The following is a 17620-nucleotide window of genomic DNA, read 5'->3' on the forward strand; positions in this document are numbered from 1 at the left end:
TAATCCAGCTGAGCTACACTGGATAGTTGAATTGGCCAGAATACATCAATTTGACTGCCAGTTTACAATGCCAGAAATGAATTCCAACATCTCTTAGGAAGAAAATAAACAGTTCAACCAAAGAAATGCAAACCTTGTTGGTTGGCCACATTGGACCAGAGTAAATCTCTCCCTTTCAAAAAATAAGTAAACAAATAAACAAAAATTAAACTAAATTAAATGAAAAACTTGTGATGCTACTTAAAACATACCACTTCTAAAAAAAGAGGACAATTTTCCTAAAGAAATAGAAACAATTTCCTGAAAAGATTTTACCATAGTAGGCAGAGGAAATTTTAAATAGGTATATAGATAATATTCTCATTTAAATATAAGAAATAGGGATGAGAAATAGCAGAAAATGGATGGTGAAATGGAGGAAGAGAGCTTATGAGCTGGAAACACAGTGACAGAGACAAGTGAAGAATGAAAAGAAACTAAATACAGGATAAAAATCACAATCACAGTATTTGTCTTGTGAGAAATAAAAACATTGAAATAGGAGACAAGCTGGAGAATCTCTCCGAGACGGAAGAGAAAAGGTGTGAAGGTGGGGAAGTAATGAAAGAAAAGTTGCCAAATGTGGAAGACAGAGCACCAATCCAGGCTGCAAAAATGAAGAAGAACAATTAACAAATGGAACAATTAACAAAAGTTACAGTAAAACACACGATGGCAAACTCTTCTTATCCTTGGTGAATTGAAAGGACTCACTGAGTTCCAGGCAAAATGAATAAGATACAACTTGATGAAAAATGAAAAAGTTCCATGGAGAACAAAAATATCCCTACAAGCATTTGACAAAACACACACAGGTAAGCACACAATCAGCCCTCAGCAAATAAAACAGCCATTTACGATAAACAATCACAACTAATCCAACCCTCCTGAAGTTTCTTCTCTGTAACATCAAAGACCAAAGACTTTGGAGAATCATTGATTCAGCCAGGATATAACATGCACAAGAGCCACAGAAAATTGCCCGCCCGGGCTTGTTGAAGAACTTGCAAAGACAGGGCAGCAGGCCCCCAAAGTTATCAGGTCCTAAAGCCTGGATCCTGTAAACATTACCTCATTTGGTAAAAGGATCTTTGCAGATGTGGTCAAACCAAGGATTTTGAGATGAGATTATCATGGATTATCTGGATGGGCTCTAAATGCAATCATATATATCCTTATAAGAAGGAAGCAGAGGGAGATTTTATATACACAGAGGAAAAGGTGATGTGAAGACAGACACAGAGATTGGAATGATGAGGCCTCAAGCCAAGGAATGCCAACAGTCACCAGAAACTGGAAAAGGCAAAGAACAGATTCTCCCCTAGGGGCTCTGGAGGGAGTGCAGCCCTGCTGACACCTTGATTTCCGCATAGCAATACTGATTTCAGACTTCCGGCCTCCAGAACTTCAAAAGAATAAATTTCTGTTGTTTTAAGTCACCACATTTGTGGTACTTTGTCACAGCAGCCACGGGAAACTAAAATAGACATAATTTTTAGCCTACTGAGATGTTTAGGGAAAAACTATACAAAGAATTGATGACCATGAAAGACAATATTTAATTTGAGTCTATAGTCCCTGCTTGTATTGTCAGTGTTTTGATAGTTGGTGGAAGGCAGAGGGGAAAGTAAAATCTTTTTAGCTTTTCTGTCTTACATAAAGGAGAGTGAAATGGTATATTCTTTTTCTTTTTCTTTTTTTCTTAACATCTTTATTGGAGTATAATTGCTTTACAATGTTAGTGTTAGTTTCTGCTTTATAACAAAGTGAATCAGATATACATATACATGTATCCCCATATCTCTTCCCTCTTGCGTCTCCCTCCCACCCTCCCTATCCCACCCATCTAGGTGGTCACAAAGCACTGAGCTGATCTCCCTGTGCTTATTATTTTTCTTAAAATTGATAATTAGAGAAAATGCCCATTTAGGAATATTTTTGCAAATGTTTAAAAATGCCTAAAGTAGAATTAAAAACAAAATGTATACTTTGCAAATCACTGAAGGAAATGTGAAAACTAAGACGTGTTACAAAGAGAAAGGAAATAGCAAGAAAACATAATAAACAAAAAGCATAAAACAGGTTGATGCAGATAAGCTGCTGTTAGTCTCCCTATATTAGGCTCCTTTCACGTGAGACCCTCACAGTCCTCCAGTGTGTCCTCAAATTTGGCCAGCTGAGGAGGGAAAGAGAAGGCATCAGAGAGTAGAACAAAACTTGTTTTAAGAGTCAGGTCTTCCTCCCCATCCCACTGACCAGAACACATTTCCCAGCTCACCTAATTATAAGGGAGGTTGTGCCTAGGTGGAAGAAGAAACAAGAGTTTGTGAACACATAACATCATCGCTGCTTTAAGAACAAACGTATCAGTTCTGAAATGAGTATAAATTCACTGTTGTCTGGCCACTCCAGAGTGCGAGGTAGAAGAAAATAAGAGGAGAAGAGGTGGTCCCTGGAGCAGGCCAGGGTTGCAGGAGCTCAGGATGGCTGGGGGAGGATTGAAGGATCAGCCAAGAACTAAGGTCAAGTGGGAGAGCAGAGTGCAAGACTAAAATGCTGAGCTAAGAGTCTGCAAAAGGAGTGGGAAGAAAGATATGTGAGCATCGCAGAGGGAGGCCCCAAGATGAGGGCACACAGGAAAAGGAAGCCTCTACTGTTACGTGTGGAGCTTTCACTGACCACCCTGTGGGCAGGGAGGGAGCTGTAAGGAGCCTTGAGCTGGTGCCCACAAGTTAAATTTCCATATTGCGAGAAAAAGATTCTCAAGTTAGGTAAAGAAAAACAAAACGCTGCTAAACAGAAGAACAATAAAATATTAAAAAGTTGAGACAAAGGAATAGCATGAGAACATACATAAATAAAAACAGGGGTCACAATATTGCTTTTCTAAATAAAGGTAAAATTCAAGGTTAAAAAATATATATACATATTAAAAGGGACAGAGGGAATTATTTCACATGATAAAATGCTTAGTCCACAAGTGTGTCAACAGTCATGAATCTTTAGGCACCAAATAACCTAACAAGAAAACTTAAAGCAAAATCTGTCAGAAAAACAAGAAGAAATTGACAGCCATGGGAGACTTTAACATATCTCTCTTAATGGAGTAAAACAAATACAGTAAGTCTTCTACATATAAACAAGTTCCGTTCTCAGAGCACATTCGTTAAGTCCCATTGTTCGTAAGTCCAACAAAGTTAGCCTAGGTACCCAACTAACACAATTGGCTATAGAGTACTGTACTATAGTAGGTTTATAGTACTTTTCACACAAATAACACATAAAAAAACAAACACAAAAAATAAAGAAAGCATTTTTAATCTTGCAGTACAGTACCTTAAAAAGTACAGTAGTACAGTACAACAGCTGGCATACAGGGGCTGGCATCGAGTGAACAGCAAGAAGAGTTACTGACTGGAGGAGAGAGAGGAGGTAGGAGATGGTACTGTACTACTGTACTCTATACAGTACCGTACAGTGAAGTACACAAAAGCACAACCACTTGGAGAGGATGCACGCACGTGACAATGTACACCAGACACATGAACTAACTTGATTGGACACGCAAATGCACATTCACATCTTTGAAAGTTCACAACTTGAAGGTGCATATGTAGGGGACTTACTGTAAAAAAATAGAACTAAACTGGAATTGGTTTTAGGTGATTTTACCATCTTTTGATTTGATATGATGTATCAGGCTCAGTGCTAGGTACTTTATATGTGATTTCATTTACAATAATCCTCTTGGCAACACTGCTGGATACATGATGTTACTGCCATTCTACAGAGGAATAAACTGAGGCTCTGTCAGGTCACTCAATTATCTATCAAGAATGAGTATTTGAAAAAAAAAAAAGAATGAGTATTTGAACCCAAGTCTTTGACCCCATAGCCATTTTGTTAAATAGCCTCTCTGGGAGGCAGAGCTTTATTTCATGGAAAACATTTCTTCCAAAAAGGATAACGACACCTCTGCCCCTCACAGTGCCTGACACCTCCGGGGCAGGTTCTGGTGAACAAGAGGCACTCACAGAGCCTTCATTTACAGGGCGATGATAATGAGAAAACAAGTGGTGCGAGGTTACTCAGCAAGGAAGAGTGAAACACAGGGCAGTAGCTTCAGTGCTGCGTCTGTACACTGCCCAGCCTCCCAGAACATCAGTCACTGCAGCTTCTTCAGTGACTGAAGCCCAGGTTTATTCTTTCACTTAGGAAACTAACACAACAAGAATCTTTCTGTCTTCCCCATACCAGCTGGCACCAGGAAAGGACAACCTCTAATTCTGCTCTAGACACCAATGCTTGCTTTGAGCTTTGGTCTGTCTCCTCAGTTTTTGCTCTTTGGATGGCACAAAGCTTTAATTATTATTGTCTGCTATTATAATCATTGTTTAATTGTTGGTTTGCTGCACCGTGGCTCAGAGGGGGGCCTTTTGTGAAACAAGTATTATTTTCTTATGGTCATTTCCAAAGTCACTGAGGATAATTTAAGCTGTGTTCTCATGTGGGGGCAGGAATGATTTCTGACCCCTCCCCCCGCTGCAGCAGCTGTTCGTTCACATGCCATTTCCCCCTGATGGAAGGGTCCGCTGTTACGACCCTTCCCGGTGCAATATCCATTGTGTTCACACAGTGGTGACAGTTGCTTGGAAGCACCCAAAGCCTTTTCCTATTCCGGGGCCCAGTCAGAAGGCAAGTGAAATCCACATAAAAAGATGCTGTGATTTTTTTCCTTTCTAGTTTTTGCATTTTTCTAATGTGTGATGGATACAGATGAACCACTTCTAAGTGTGGAGGTGGGCAGTACCCGAGAAATGCCCAATGTGTTAAAGTCTCCTTCAGACTGAGAGCTGAAAACCATAATCGCAGACTCGAGTTTGTCTGTGGACAGCACTTAAGGGGTGCAGCCCCCTACAATGACGATTTGATGCTCTCCTAGCTTTTTAGATGAAAGTTCTGGCAGTAAATCTCTTCCTGTGGTTGAAGCTGAATGTCATGAACCTTACCCTCAAAGCCTGTGGAGACTGTTAGTGGTAGGCTGGTGGGCAGAGGTAAGGGAGTGAGGGCCAGGTAAGGGGCTCCCTCACCTGGTGGGGGAGCTGCTGTTGGGACATTGCGGTGGAAGGTGGGACTCTGCGGGAACACCATGAGGAAAAGGTGTACAGAGATCCCGGAACAGGGATGGCCCCACGGTTGGGGTGCCCTGCAGTTAAAGGGATTGGCAGCCAATCTGACATGAAGACCCAGCTCCATAGAGAGCAAGCAGAGGTTCCGGGAAACCCCCAGGGGAATGGCAAAGAGGACCGGAGACCAGCGGGGCTCATTAGCTGAGCTGGCATACTTGTCAGTAGTGAAAGCCCAGGCTGTACCCCAGGCAGATTTAGGACACTGAGACCAACTCAAGGCCCCTCCTTTTTGGAAACGGGGCTCCCCGCTCTCTGCCCCCAGCCCTGACCCAGCACCATGGAAAGGACCGAAGAGGCCATGCCTGCCTTGCCTTCTTCCACAGTTGGACATCATTGCCCTGCCCTGAGTCTCTCTTCTCTCTCTCTCTTTTTATTTATTTATTTATTTATTTATTTTGGGCCGCGTTGGGTCTTTGTTGCTGCACGAGGGCTTTCTCTCTAGTTGCGGTGAGCGGGGGGCTACTCTTCGTTGCGGTGCACAGGCTTCTCATTGCGGTGGCTTCTCTTGTTGTGGAGCACGGGCTCTAGGCGTGTGGGCTTCAGTAGTTGTGGCACGCGGGCTCAGTGGTTGTGGCGCACAGGCTTAGCTGCTCCACGGCATGTGGGACCTTCCAGGACCAGGGATCGAACCCGTCTCCCCTGCGTTGGCAGGCAGACTCTTAACCACTGTGCCACCAGGGAAGCCCCTCTCCTCTCTGGACTCCTTGGGCTGCACCTTTTTCTGGTTTACCTTCTACCTCCTCCACTCCTCATTCTTAGTCTCCCTCCCCTGCTCATCCTTAAAGCCATGGATCTCCAGGACACCCTTCTCTGTGTGCTGCCCACGCTGATACTTATTGCCTGGGCTTGTCCAAACCCATGGCTTCAGGTCTCACCCACCTGCACCCATGCTCTCGTCCTCCTGAAGAACCTGTACTGCCCTGGGGGTGCCCGTCTCTCCATCCCATCCGTGTCTTTGCACAACCTCTTTTCTCTGCCCGCCATTCCCCTTCCTTCTCACAGTCCTCACCAACCCCTTCATCTGGAAAATCCTGTTCATCTCTCAAGACTCAGCTTAGTTGTTCCCTCCTCCGGGGACCTTGCCTCACCCCTTGGCCTGAGGTGGGACCTTCTCTGTGCGTATCTGTACCGTAGTACTTATCACACCACAGCTAGGGGCAGAAAAAAGCCATGTTCTTGTCTGTATCACCAGTGCCTGGTGTGGTATCTGCACCCACTGCCTACTCTTCATTGATTGGATGTGTGAATATTGGTCAGAAGACTTGTAGAGCTGTATTTGGAAAGTGTGAGACCATGGCTGCAGCATCCCCCTGGCTTCTGGCTTTCAACTAGGCAGCCATCTCTGGCCCAGGGTGTGTGCAGCTAGGTCCTAACTCTATGGTGGTGATAGGATGCCAAAGACATAGATTCAAGGGGTGGGATGTGGGCAGTAAAGAGAGATGTCAGAACCTCCAGTGAAATAGGAAGTATCTTCCTTAGCACATAGGATTTAAGTTGCCCGTCACCAAGTGGCACACACAGCACAGACAGTGGGTGAGTTTGGCTGAACTATGGGCGTCCCCGAAAGCTGATGAGCCATTCACTTATTCATCAACTCAACTAAAGCAGGAGCTTAGTATGGGTCCGGCCTGGTTCTGGGGACCAAAGATACAAACACAAACACAACAGTTAAGGAACTCAGTAAGACAGGTTATTCAATGGATGACTCTGATACACAGGACCACACAGAAGGAGCATCTCACGAGATTGCGGCCATGGGGAGGGCATGGAAAAACCCATGGAAAAGCTTACCAACTGGAGGTGGGGAATCTACTGGAACATGTCCTTCAGGTGGTATATTAGTTTACTAGGGCTGCTGTAACAAACCGAATGACCTAACAAAAGTTTATTTTCTCACACTTCTAGAACCTAAAAGTCCCAAAATCAAGGAGCGAGTAGGGTCACACTCCCTCTGAAGGCTCTAGGGAAGAATCCGTTTCATTTCCCAGCTTCTGGGAGTTGCCAGCACTCCTTGGCCTTCCTTGGCTTGTGGCTGCATCTCTCCAGTCTCTTCACATGGTCCTCTTCCCTGCGTCTCCTCAGTGCCTCTGTATCCAAATCTCCCTTTCCTTTCTCTTAGAAAGACATCTGTCATTGGACTCAGGACCCACCCTACTCCAGTATGACCTCATCTTAACTTGATGACATCTACAAAGACCCTATTTCCAAGTAAGGTTACATTCACAGGGACCGAGTGTTAGGACTTGAACATATCTTTTGCGGGGAGACCATTCAAGCCACTGCAGGTGGTGTGAGGGTACATGTAGGGGTTGGAAACATCCAGGCAGAGGGAAGTCCCCGAAGCCAGAGAAAGAGAAGAAGATGGGGAAAGAGTGAGAGGAAGAGGAGGAGGCAGTTGGGGCTATTCATGGAGGGCTTGGAGCATCCCCTAGGAAGCCTGACTTTATTCTGTAGGGAAAGGGGAATGACTGGTCAGATATGTGGTTCAGAAAGGTCAACTGGCCCTAGTGGGAAAGGTGGATTGAGAGGGTGAGGGGGAGTTTGGGCCCAGAATTATCCCTATATCAATGAGAACCTCTAATTAGCATTTTGTAGACTTTGATTTCTGTGGGATGAAAAACATCTTCAATAAGAGTCTTAATCCACATGGTCGGATTGGCAAAGCTTCACTGGCTAGCATCAAGGATTTATCATGAAAGAGGTCACTAGCACCTGTAGTAGCCCCCTAGCTAATTTCCCTGTGTGCGTCTGTAATACTGTTCTCTCTCTTGCAGTCATCTTCCTCTCTCACTTTCCTTGTGCTTCGCTTTTATTTCTCCAAAACTGCTTCAAAGATATCTCCTCCTTGAAGTTTTCCTTGCCTCTCTCGATTAGAAGATGATGATGTAAAAGAAAGGCCTCTGGTCCCAGACAGAGGTGGTTTGAATACACCCTCTGACCCTTACAAGCTGTTTGATGCCCCCCCCACCCTCAGCAAGTCTCCCCAATTAACCCCCAGGACTTCAGTTCCCACATCAGCAAGATGGCAAAACTAGGCTCCAACTTACAGGCTTGTTATGAGGATATTAGACAATATACATAAAGTACTTGGCACGTAGATTTCCAACAAATGATTAGGTCTCTTCTTCATCCAGTTATTTCGATAGCACTTTATTTATCCCACGCTTTCAGCACCTCCTACACGTATTATTGTGTTGCGTGTGTCTCTTTCAATAAACAGCAGCAGCCGCCAGGGCAAAGACCCAGCCTTCCATGTTTCGGCAGCTCTCAGCACACAGCGTGATGCACATCAGAGGCCCCCTCCCTCTTCCGTGGCTGTTGTGTCTGTGGCCCAAAGAAACAAGAGTGCAAACGGGCGAGGCATCAAGATGAAGGATCACCTTCTCACAGCATGGTGGGCGCGGGATCCTCAGATCATTTTCAGTATTTCAAAAGCCAGAAGGAGACTGGATGGTCACCTGCAGGGGAGCTGCTCAGGCAAACCCAAATGTCTGCTTGGGCCCAGAATTATCCCTATATCAATGAGAACCTCAATTAGCATTTTGTAGACTTTGATTTCTGTGGGATGAAAAAAGTCTTCAATAAGAGTCTTCATCCACGTGGTCGGATTGGCAAAGCTTCACTGGCTAGCATCAAGGATTTATCATGAAAGAGGTCACTAGCACCTGTAGTAGCCCCCTAGCTAATTTCCCTGCATCCGACGTTGCCCTTGCCAGGCTCTTCTTATCCGGGCAGCAGGAGTGCTCTTCAAATGAAAATTGGATCTTGTAAGGCCTCAGCTTAAAATCCTTCAGTGACGTCCCTTAGCCCATAGGATAAAATCCAAAATTTTCCCCAACCCACCGGGCCCCACGAAACCTGGCCTCTGCCTACCTCTCTGGGCCCAGGGACAGCCTCAGTGGCCTTTCTGTTGCTCTGATGATCCGAGCTGCTTCCCTTTCGGGGCCTTTGCTCATGCTGCCCTTTATCCACAGAATATGTCCCACCACCTCTTGCCCTGCCCTGTTCTTCACGTGACTGGCTCCCTTTAAGCCTCTCCTCTTCCTTAGATGTCACCTCCGTGGAGAGGTCTTCCTGGCCAGTCTGTCTAACCCGGTGGCTCCATCTCAGCACTCGGCTGTTTGCTTCATCGCATTTGCCCACAGCTGGTAATCTTCTGATGGGGTTCTGTGTGCAGGAGTATTGCCCATCTCCAGAAACAACTGGAAGCTGATACCCTGTCTGTCATCTTTGCCATTATCTCCCAGCACCTAGCACACAGAAGGCATTTACATAAACGAAGGCAGTAAGAGGTCCGGAACTTCAGCTTCTCTCATTTCCATTGCCAAGCTGCATGGTTTCTGCATGCAAAAGACCTCAGGCTCCCTCCTCTGGCCTCTGGCCTCGTCCTCCCACCTCTGTTGACCTCACCAATGCCAAGCCTTTGACTTTGTCTGATTAACAGATCAGTTAAGGTGAATGCAGTGAATTGGCACTTTTAATTAAGGATCTTAAATCTCAGCCCTTTAACCTTGTGTATGATTCACATGCATACTGTTGATTACTGATGGGGCGTCTCTGGAGCAGGCCTGGCTCTCGGCCACAGCCTCTTCCTTCTGGAGGTGCAGGCAGCGTTGTCAGGGGAAAGAGAGGAAGCGCCAAAGTCTGACCTGGACTGTAATTATATAATGTAATTCTGTGTCGCTCTCTGACCAGCCCTTGACCTCAAGCAAGTTATTTAACCTCTCTGAGCCTCAGTATTCTCATTTTTAAAGAGGGGAATGGTGCTACCTACAAAATAAAGATGCTTGTGAGAACTAAATGGGATAAGGTGAAATTGCCTTGTACACAGGGGTTGTATAAATATGTTTTCTTTCATTTCTACCTAGTGTACATATTCTCTTTGCACACTTCCCATCGGTCTGGTCCTTCAGAGATTTCATTTGTTCATTCTTCAATTCACTCATCCATTCCATTATTCCCCCTCAGGGACCTCAGTCGGTCTCTAACCAGAAGGGGATAAAACCCCAACTCTGCTAGCTAATACTGATGTCCCTCTCTCAATCCAGCTCTGTCCCCATGACATCCTCACGCCACCCGAACTCCAGTGTGGGCGTCACCTGTCTTCCCGGGTACCTTAACCTCCCCCCTGCCTCTGGGTCTTGTCTTGTGTTACTACATCCAAAGAAAACACCCTGCCTTTCACACCGCCCAAACTTCTAGCCTCGTCTTCTCCTTCCTTCCCTGACAAGCCTGGCCCATGAGAACCTCTCTTCCCTGAGAGCACGTCCGGCAGCACCAAACACCTACCACTTGGTCTGCGCCTGCAGGCGGCTGCCGATTTCCCAGTGCATCACGGACCATGGAGGAAGCAGAGAAGCCAGGGGCAGCTTAGCACAGCAGGGAGGATGCTTGTTTGCTCTGCTTCCTGCGGAGCTCCTTTTCCCCTTCCCACCAAGTGTAGGGCCCCAGTCTGCCAGTCTGTTCCCTCCTAAATGCCTTGAAGAGAAGCCTATCTGTTTTCACTCGTCAGAAGTCCCTGGAGGAGAGGCCTGCCAGGGGGATGAGAATACAACCATTGTGGAAACCCACACAGCTCTGGTACTGAGGAAACTCCACCTATATCTATAAAAGAGTCTACCTAGGAAATCCAAGAGCTTAACTTGAAGCCTGTTAGAACTTAACTAGTGACTGAAAACAAGAAATACATGCACACACACACACACACACACACACATATACATATATATAATCCAACAATAAATATGTAACTAATAATTAAATCCCACTCACAATGGAGCTGAAAGCCAAAAATTGAATTTAAGAGGAGGAATGCAAAGAGGAAAACCATAAAACTTTACCAAAGTACCTGAACTAACCCCGAAATAAGTTACAACATCTACAGTGTTCCTGGCTGGGGAAAATAAGTAACGTAAAGATATCAATTTGCCCAAATCAATCAGTGTGTGCAGGGCTTCCCTGGTGGTGCAGTGGTTAAGAATCCGCCTGCCAATGTAGGGAACACGGGTTCGAGCCCTGGTCCGGGAAGATCCCACATGCTGCGGAGCAACTAAGCCTGTGCGCCACAACTACTGAGCCTGCGCTCTACAGCCTGCAAACTACAACTACTGAAGCCCGCACGCCTAGAGCCCGTGCTCTGCAATAAGAGAAGCCACCGCAATGAGAAGCCCGCGCACCGCAACGAAGGGTAGCCCCCGCTCACCGCAACTAGAGAAAGTCCGCACAAAGCAACAAAGACCCAACGCAGCCTAAAATAAATAATTTTTTAAAATAAATAAATAAGTGTACCATTTCAATCATAGTATCCACAGGATTTGGAGGAATTTGAAAGGATAAATTTGGGAAATTAGCTAAGAAATTTTGGGGAAAAATACGAAGGGGAGTTTTCCCTGTAAGAATATCAAAATATGAGACTGAAAACTGAAATCAACCGAGTGGCTGAGCTCCTGGTACCTCAGTATTTAGAATCCCGTCACGGCAAAGGAGGGAGCCCTGGAACAGAGGAGAGTCTAGACTCAGACCCATGGCCAAGGTTTCAAACCTGTTGAGAGAGAGAGCCTGGATTATCCCGGCACAGGCATCTTCATTCAGGTACTTGTGGGCATTATCAGAAAGGTCAGGCATAGCCCAGGCAGTGGGGCTACCAGAGTGAAGAGGACCTGCCCCCATGCTCGTGAAAGTCATGTTCTAGTTGGGGAGAGGAGTAGTAAACAAAGAAAGTATAGGCTGTAATAAATGCTAAGGAGAAAAGAAGCAGAGCATTTTGATAGACATGGAAGAGGCTACTTTAGGTAGGTGGCGGGATACTTGAGGGTCCATTTGGAAAAAATAATGAACCGATAAACCTCAACAAATGAAACTACACACCTGCTGAGAAAATATTAAAGTTTTGCTTTTTAATCATATAGGGAAGAAGAGGGTTCGCCCAAGCGTACCATGACATCCAATATCCTTAAAGGAAAATATTAACATTTGATTACATAGAATGAGTAACTTCTATACCAAAAAAGACACCATAAACAAAATTTCAAGGAAAAAGAGATACCAGCTGCTGGGAGAAAATGTCAGCAACAAATATGTAAAAGAGAAATACAAATATTTAAAGATAATAAATAAAAATTATAATGTGTGAACAGAATTTAAAAAGACAAATAACTCAAGCTGGGTAAAGGATGTGAAGATATACAAATGACCAATAAATATATGCAGAGATACGCAACCTTACTGAATTATCTAAATTTAAAACACTAGTGAGATTCCATTTCGGTTTAGCAGATGGGCAAGTATTTTAATATAGAATATATTTACATTGTAATAGCTGATGTTGGTAAGGTGAAGTTTAGAGAGAACAGTCATATGAGTACTGTTCAGGGGGAATGTAAATTGACACAATCACTTAAGAGAATAACTGAGCAGGATTTATCAACAACTTTAAATATATTTTATACCTGTCCACCCAACCAAAGTATTCCTACAAGCCAACTGAAATATTAACATAAATGTGAAACACTACATAAAGATGGGAATGTTCCTTGCAGTCTTATGTGAAATTATGAAATATAGCAATGTACATTTCTATAGGAAAAAAATGAAGTAGATGTATATCTCCATTATATAGTATTAAGTGAAGAAAGTTACATAAGACTATGTAAAATATAGTCCCATGGGGGGGGTATATGTGTGCACATTGAAAAAAATCTGGAAGTATTTGCACCAAACCTAATATCAAGTGGAAAGTTCTAGAGAACAGATTGGTTTGTGTGAGAGAGACTTCTTAAAAATTCAGGACATCTGTATATTGTTAGCCTTTTTCTGCCTTGAGCATATCTTATTTTTATAATTTTAAAAGACATTTTTTAAAGGATACAGTGATAAATGGATTGGATCCTGGAACAGAAGAAGGGCATCAGTGGAAACACTGGTGAAATCCAAATCAAGTCGGGAGTTGAGTTCATAGTAATGTACCATGTTGGTTTCTTAGTTGTGACAAATGTACCAGGGAAATGGAAAGCATTGACAATGGCGGAAGTGGTAAGGGGTCTATAAGAATTCTCTGTATTATCTTTGCAATGCTTCTGTAAGCCTAAAATTAATCTGAAATAAAAAATTGATTAGGAGAGACAGAGACAGGCTGGTATCCAAGTTCTGCTCTGGGAAGCGGAGGTGTAGGCTCACCCTTGCCCCCACTGCAGCTGGACCAGCTTCCCGAAGATCCTGCCATAACCCCTGACCTTTATTTCCCCCCCACACACCTTTTTTAAGACTTAAATTTTTAGAGCAGGCTTACGTTCACAGCAAAGCTGAAAGTACAGAGATTTCCCATTCACCCCCTGCCCCACACCTGCACAGCTTCCCCTATTATCAGCATCCCCCGTCAGAGTGGTACATTTGATACACCTGATGAATCTACATTCATTGACACATGATTATCACCAAAAATCCATAGTTTATATTAGGGTTTGCTCTTCGTGCCCATATTCTATAGGTTTGAACAAATGTGTAATGACTTGTGTCCACTATTACAGTATCATAAGAGTATTTCTACTCCCCTAAAAATCCTCTGTGCTCTACCAGTTTATCCCCTCTCCCTGACCTAGCCTCTGGCAATCACTGACCTTTTTACTATTTCCATAGTTTTGCCTTTTTCAGAATGTTATATACTTGGAATCATACATTATGTAGCCTTTTCAGAATGGCTTCTTTCACTTAGTAATACGGATTTAAGGTTCCTCTATGTCTTTTCAAGGCTTGATCACTCATATCTTTTTAGCACGGAATAATATTCCATTGTCTGGATGTACCAGAGTTTATTTATCCATTCACCTCCTGAAGGACATCCTGGTTGCTTCCAAGTTTTGGCAATTATGAATAAAGCTGCTCTAAACATCTGTGTGCAGGGTTTTGCGTGGAAATCAGTTTTCACCTCCTTTGGGTAAATACCGATGAGCACAATTTCTGGATCGTATGGTAAGAGTGTGTTTAGTTTCGTAAGAAACTGCCAAACTGTCTTCGCAAGTGGCTGTACCATTTTGCGTTCCCACCAGCAATGATGAGAGTCCCTGTGCTCCACATCCTCATCAGCATTTGGTGCTGTCAGTGTTCTGAATTCTAGCCATTCTAATAGGTGTATGGGGGTATCTTATTGCTTTTTTCATTTGCATTTCCTCGATGACATGCGATGTGGAACATCTTTTCACATGCTTGTGTGTCATTTGTATATCTTCTTTAGTGAGGTATCTGGTAAACTTTAGCCCATTTTTTAATCATGTTATTTGTTTTCTCACTGTTGAGTTTTAAGAATTCTTTGTATAGAATTGGCTCTCCATATCTGCATGTTCAGGATCCACAGATTCAACCTACCTCAGATGGAAAATATTTGAAAAAAATCCACAAAGTTCCAAAAAGCAAACTTGAATTGGCCATGCGCGGGCAACTATTTACATAGCATTTACATTATATTTACAACTATTTACATAGCATTAACATTGTATTAAGTATTATAAGTAATCTAAAAATTATTTAAAGTATACAGGAGAGTGTTCTATGCAAATACTAGGCCATTCTGTGTGAGGAATTTGAGCACCCTCAGATTTGGGTATCTTGTTATCTTTTGCAGAGCAGCAATGTTTACTTTTAATGAAGTCCAGCTTATCACTTGTTTCCTTCATGGACTGTGCCTTTGGTATTGTATCTAATAAGTTATCACTATACCCAAGGGCATCTGAGCTTTCCCTTATGTGATCTTCTAGGAGTTTTATAGTTTTACGTTTACATTTAGGTCTGCGATCTGTTTCGAGTTAATTTTTGTGAAGGGTGTAAAGTCTATGTCTAGATTCATTTTTGCATGTGGATGTCCAGTAGTTTCAGCACCATTTGTTGAAAAGACTCTCTTTGCTCCATTGTATTGCCTTTGCTCCTTTGTTAAAGATCAATTGACTATATTAATATGAGTCTATTTCTGGACTTTTGATTTATTTGTCTGTTATTTCACTGATATCACGCTATCTTGATTACTGTAGCTTTATAGTAAGTCTTGACATTAGGTAGTGTCAGTTCTCCAAATGTGTTCTTCTTCAATGTTGTGCTGGCTCTTCTGGATCTTTTGCCTCTCCATATAAACTTTAGAGTCAGTTTGTCAATATCCACAAAATAACTTGCTGGGCTTTTGACTGAGTATTTGGTCTTTTACCTCTATCCTTTATCCCCAGATCCTGCCTTCTCAGCATCCTCTTCCAATTAGAATGATATGGATAGGGGCTCAGGAGTGAGGCCTGGGGACTGCCGTGTAGAGTTGAGGAGATGGGTGGGGTTTTACAGTGGCAACAGGAAGCTCCATAATAATAAACAGGATGCAGAAAATCTATCCTCCCTCACCCTTGTTCCCATTTTCTAGTGACCTCCAATGGCTGGAGCAGGCTGGATGGAAATTGAGAGGATAATTCTCTCTAATCCTCTTCCTTCCTGCAAGTCTTTCTTAGGTGTATGACGTTGCCTGACCGGAAGCCCCTGGAAAGAAGGGGCTGAGCCCCGAGTGACCACCTGCTTCTTCTCTCCGTTCAGACTCCACTTCCTGGTCTTTGACACAGAGGAGCTCCACGACGTCTTGCGCATCTGGGATGGGCCTGTGGAGAGTGGGGTTCTGCTGAAGGAGCTCAGTGGCCCGGCCCTGCCCAAGGACCTGCACAGCACCTTCAGCTTGGTCGTTCTGCAGTTCAGCACCGACTTCTTCACCAGCAAGCAGGGTTTTGCCATTCAGTTCTCAGGTCTGTGCCCACCTTCCGCCAGCCTCCATCCCTCAGTCCTGCCGTAACCCCCCTTCCTCCTCCCTCAAGTCCCTTCTTTCCTCCATCTCTCCACTCGGGTAAAGATATTTATTGAGCATTTGCTCTGTGCCTGGTCCATGGGTAGTGCTTGTTCTGATATCTGTGCCAAGTTTACTCTGAGGGGAGGGGAGACAGGTAGGTGAATAAACACTGACATACAAATCAACCAGTATCTGGAGGGAGAAATGTGAGCTATAATGGTCACCTTGGAGCATCAAGGAAGATGTTCTAGGAAAGGTGATGCCCAAGCTCCAACCGGAAGGATGAGTAGAAGTTACAGAAGAAAAGACAGTATTTCAGGGAGGGCATAGTCAACTGTCACGTGGATTTAGAGTTGCCATGGAGCTGGACTTGGAGGATTCGTGGGTCCTTATTAGATGAGAAAGAGAGAAAAGGGCATCCTGGGTGCAAAGAGCATGTGAATGTGTGAGAGGCAGGATAACGGGCTCCGGAAGTGGAGGGCTGTCCTCTGTGGCTGAAAGGTGGAGAGTGGGGAGGGAGGCAGGGGAGGGACAGCTGACACTGGTTTGGAGCACAGTCACAGAAGAGCTGAGCTGACATGTCACACACTCTTGTTCTTAGTTTGGTGCACGTCTCAGTGAGGACTGGAAGCCAAATATGAGTAATCTAAATTCAAATAATTATGTACTGCGGTAGCCAGTTATGGAGGAGCATGACAGAGAGCTACCAAAAATGGGCAATGCTCAAACATCCAAGTCCCAACACTGGCTCGTTTCTATGATTGGCCCTGCCTCTCCCTGCAATGCATCATCTCATCTCCTCTGAAGTGCCTCTTCCATCACTCATCTCCCTGCACGATTGACTCTGCCTCGGTCTATGCTTATGTTTATTATACAGCAGCTGTCTTCATTACCATCTCCTTACTCCACTGTGTGTATGTGAGAGGGGCTTTCCATGGTGATGCCAGAGTGGGGCTGTGTGGCACCTGGGCTGTGGCTTTGCCTCCACACTCTCACCTGGTAGGTGTATCAGCTAAGGGCGGTTGGGTATAGCTCTAGCACCGGTCAGGCTGTAATGGCATTACAGAGCCTACTTCTAGCTCTTTCCTGCCTCTGTCTTCCCCATGGAAACGAGCATTTAGCAGCGTGTGTGGCAAATGAGGGTCTCCAGGATCATGTTCCTGTGTACTCATTAACTTGCCCACTTAACACTCATGCAGGCTGCCAGCCTCTAGAGGGATAGCTCCTTGTGGAGTTCATTGGGAGTCTTCTGACTGGATATCCCCGCACCCATTCACCCATGGAGAGGGTCCCCGGGAACCAATGAGTAACACTGAACTCACCTAAGGTTAGGGTCCCACTGTGGGGCGACAACAGAGTCATTTTAGATAAGCATTTCCCAACATCTGTTCCCAGGAGTTCCATGGACAATTAATTGGTCTTTAAAGGAAAAGGAAGTCTGTGTGATCAAGTCACGTCAGGAAGGTGCTTAGGTTGAGGCAGACCTAAAGAGGTTATCTGTAATTCGGAGCCTCCGAGAACATTTGTTCTGCCAATGCAGATGCATTAGGAAGGTGTCTGGTAGGTCACAATTCTCAAACATATTTCA

General features: G+C 44.3%; 1 protein-coding gene across 1 annotated transcript in view; it reads left to right on the plus strand.

The window, feature by feature from the left end:
• CSMD2 (CUB and Sushi multiple domains 2) overlaps nucleotides 1–17620 on the plus strand; it is a 655429-nt gene that overhangs the window by 470655 nt on the left and 167154 nt on the right. Inside the window, exon 26 of the mRNA XM_059070872.2 lies at nucleotides 15789–15991. Coding sequence (XP_058926855.1) covers nucleotides 15789–15991 — 203 coding nt within the window. The remainder of the gene's footprint in view (nucleotides 1–15788; nucleotides 15992–17620) is intronic.

Source organism: Kogia breviceps, chromosome 1, assembly GCF_026419965.1.
Source record: "Kogia breviceps isolate mKogBre1 chromosome 1, mKogBre1 haplotype 1, whole genome shotgun sequence".
NCBI classification, from domain to species: Eukaryota; Metazoa; Chordata; class Mammalia; order Artiodactyla; family Physeteridae; genus Kogia; species Kogia breviceps.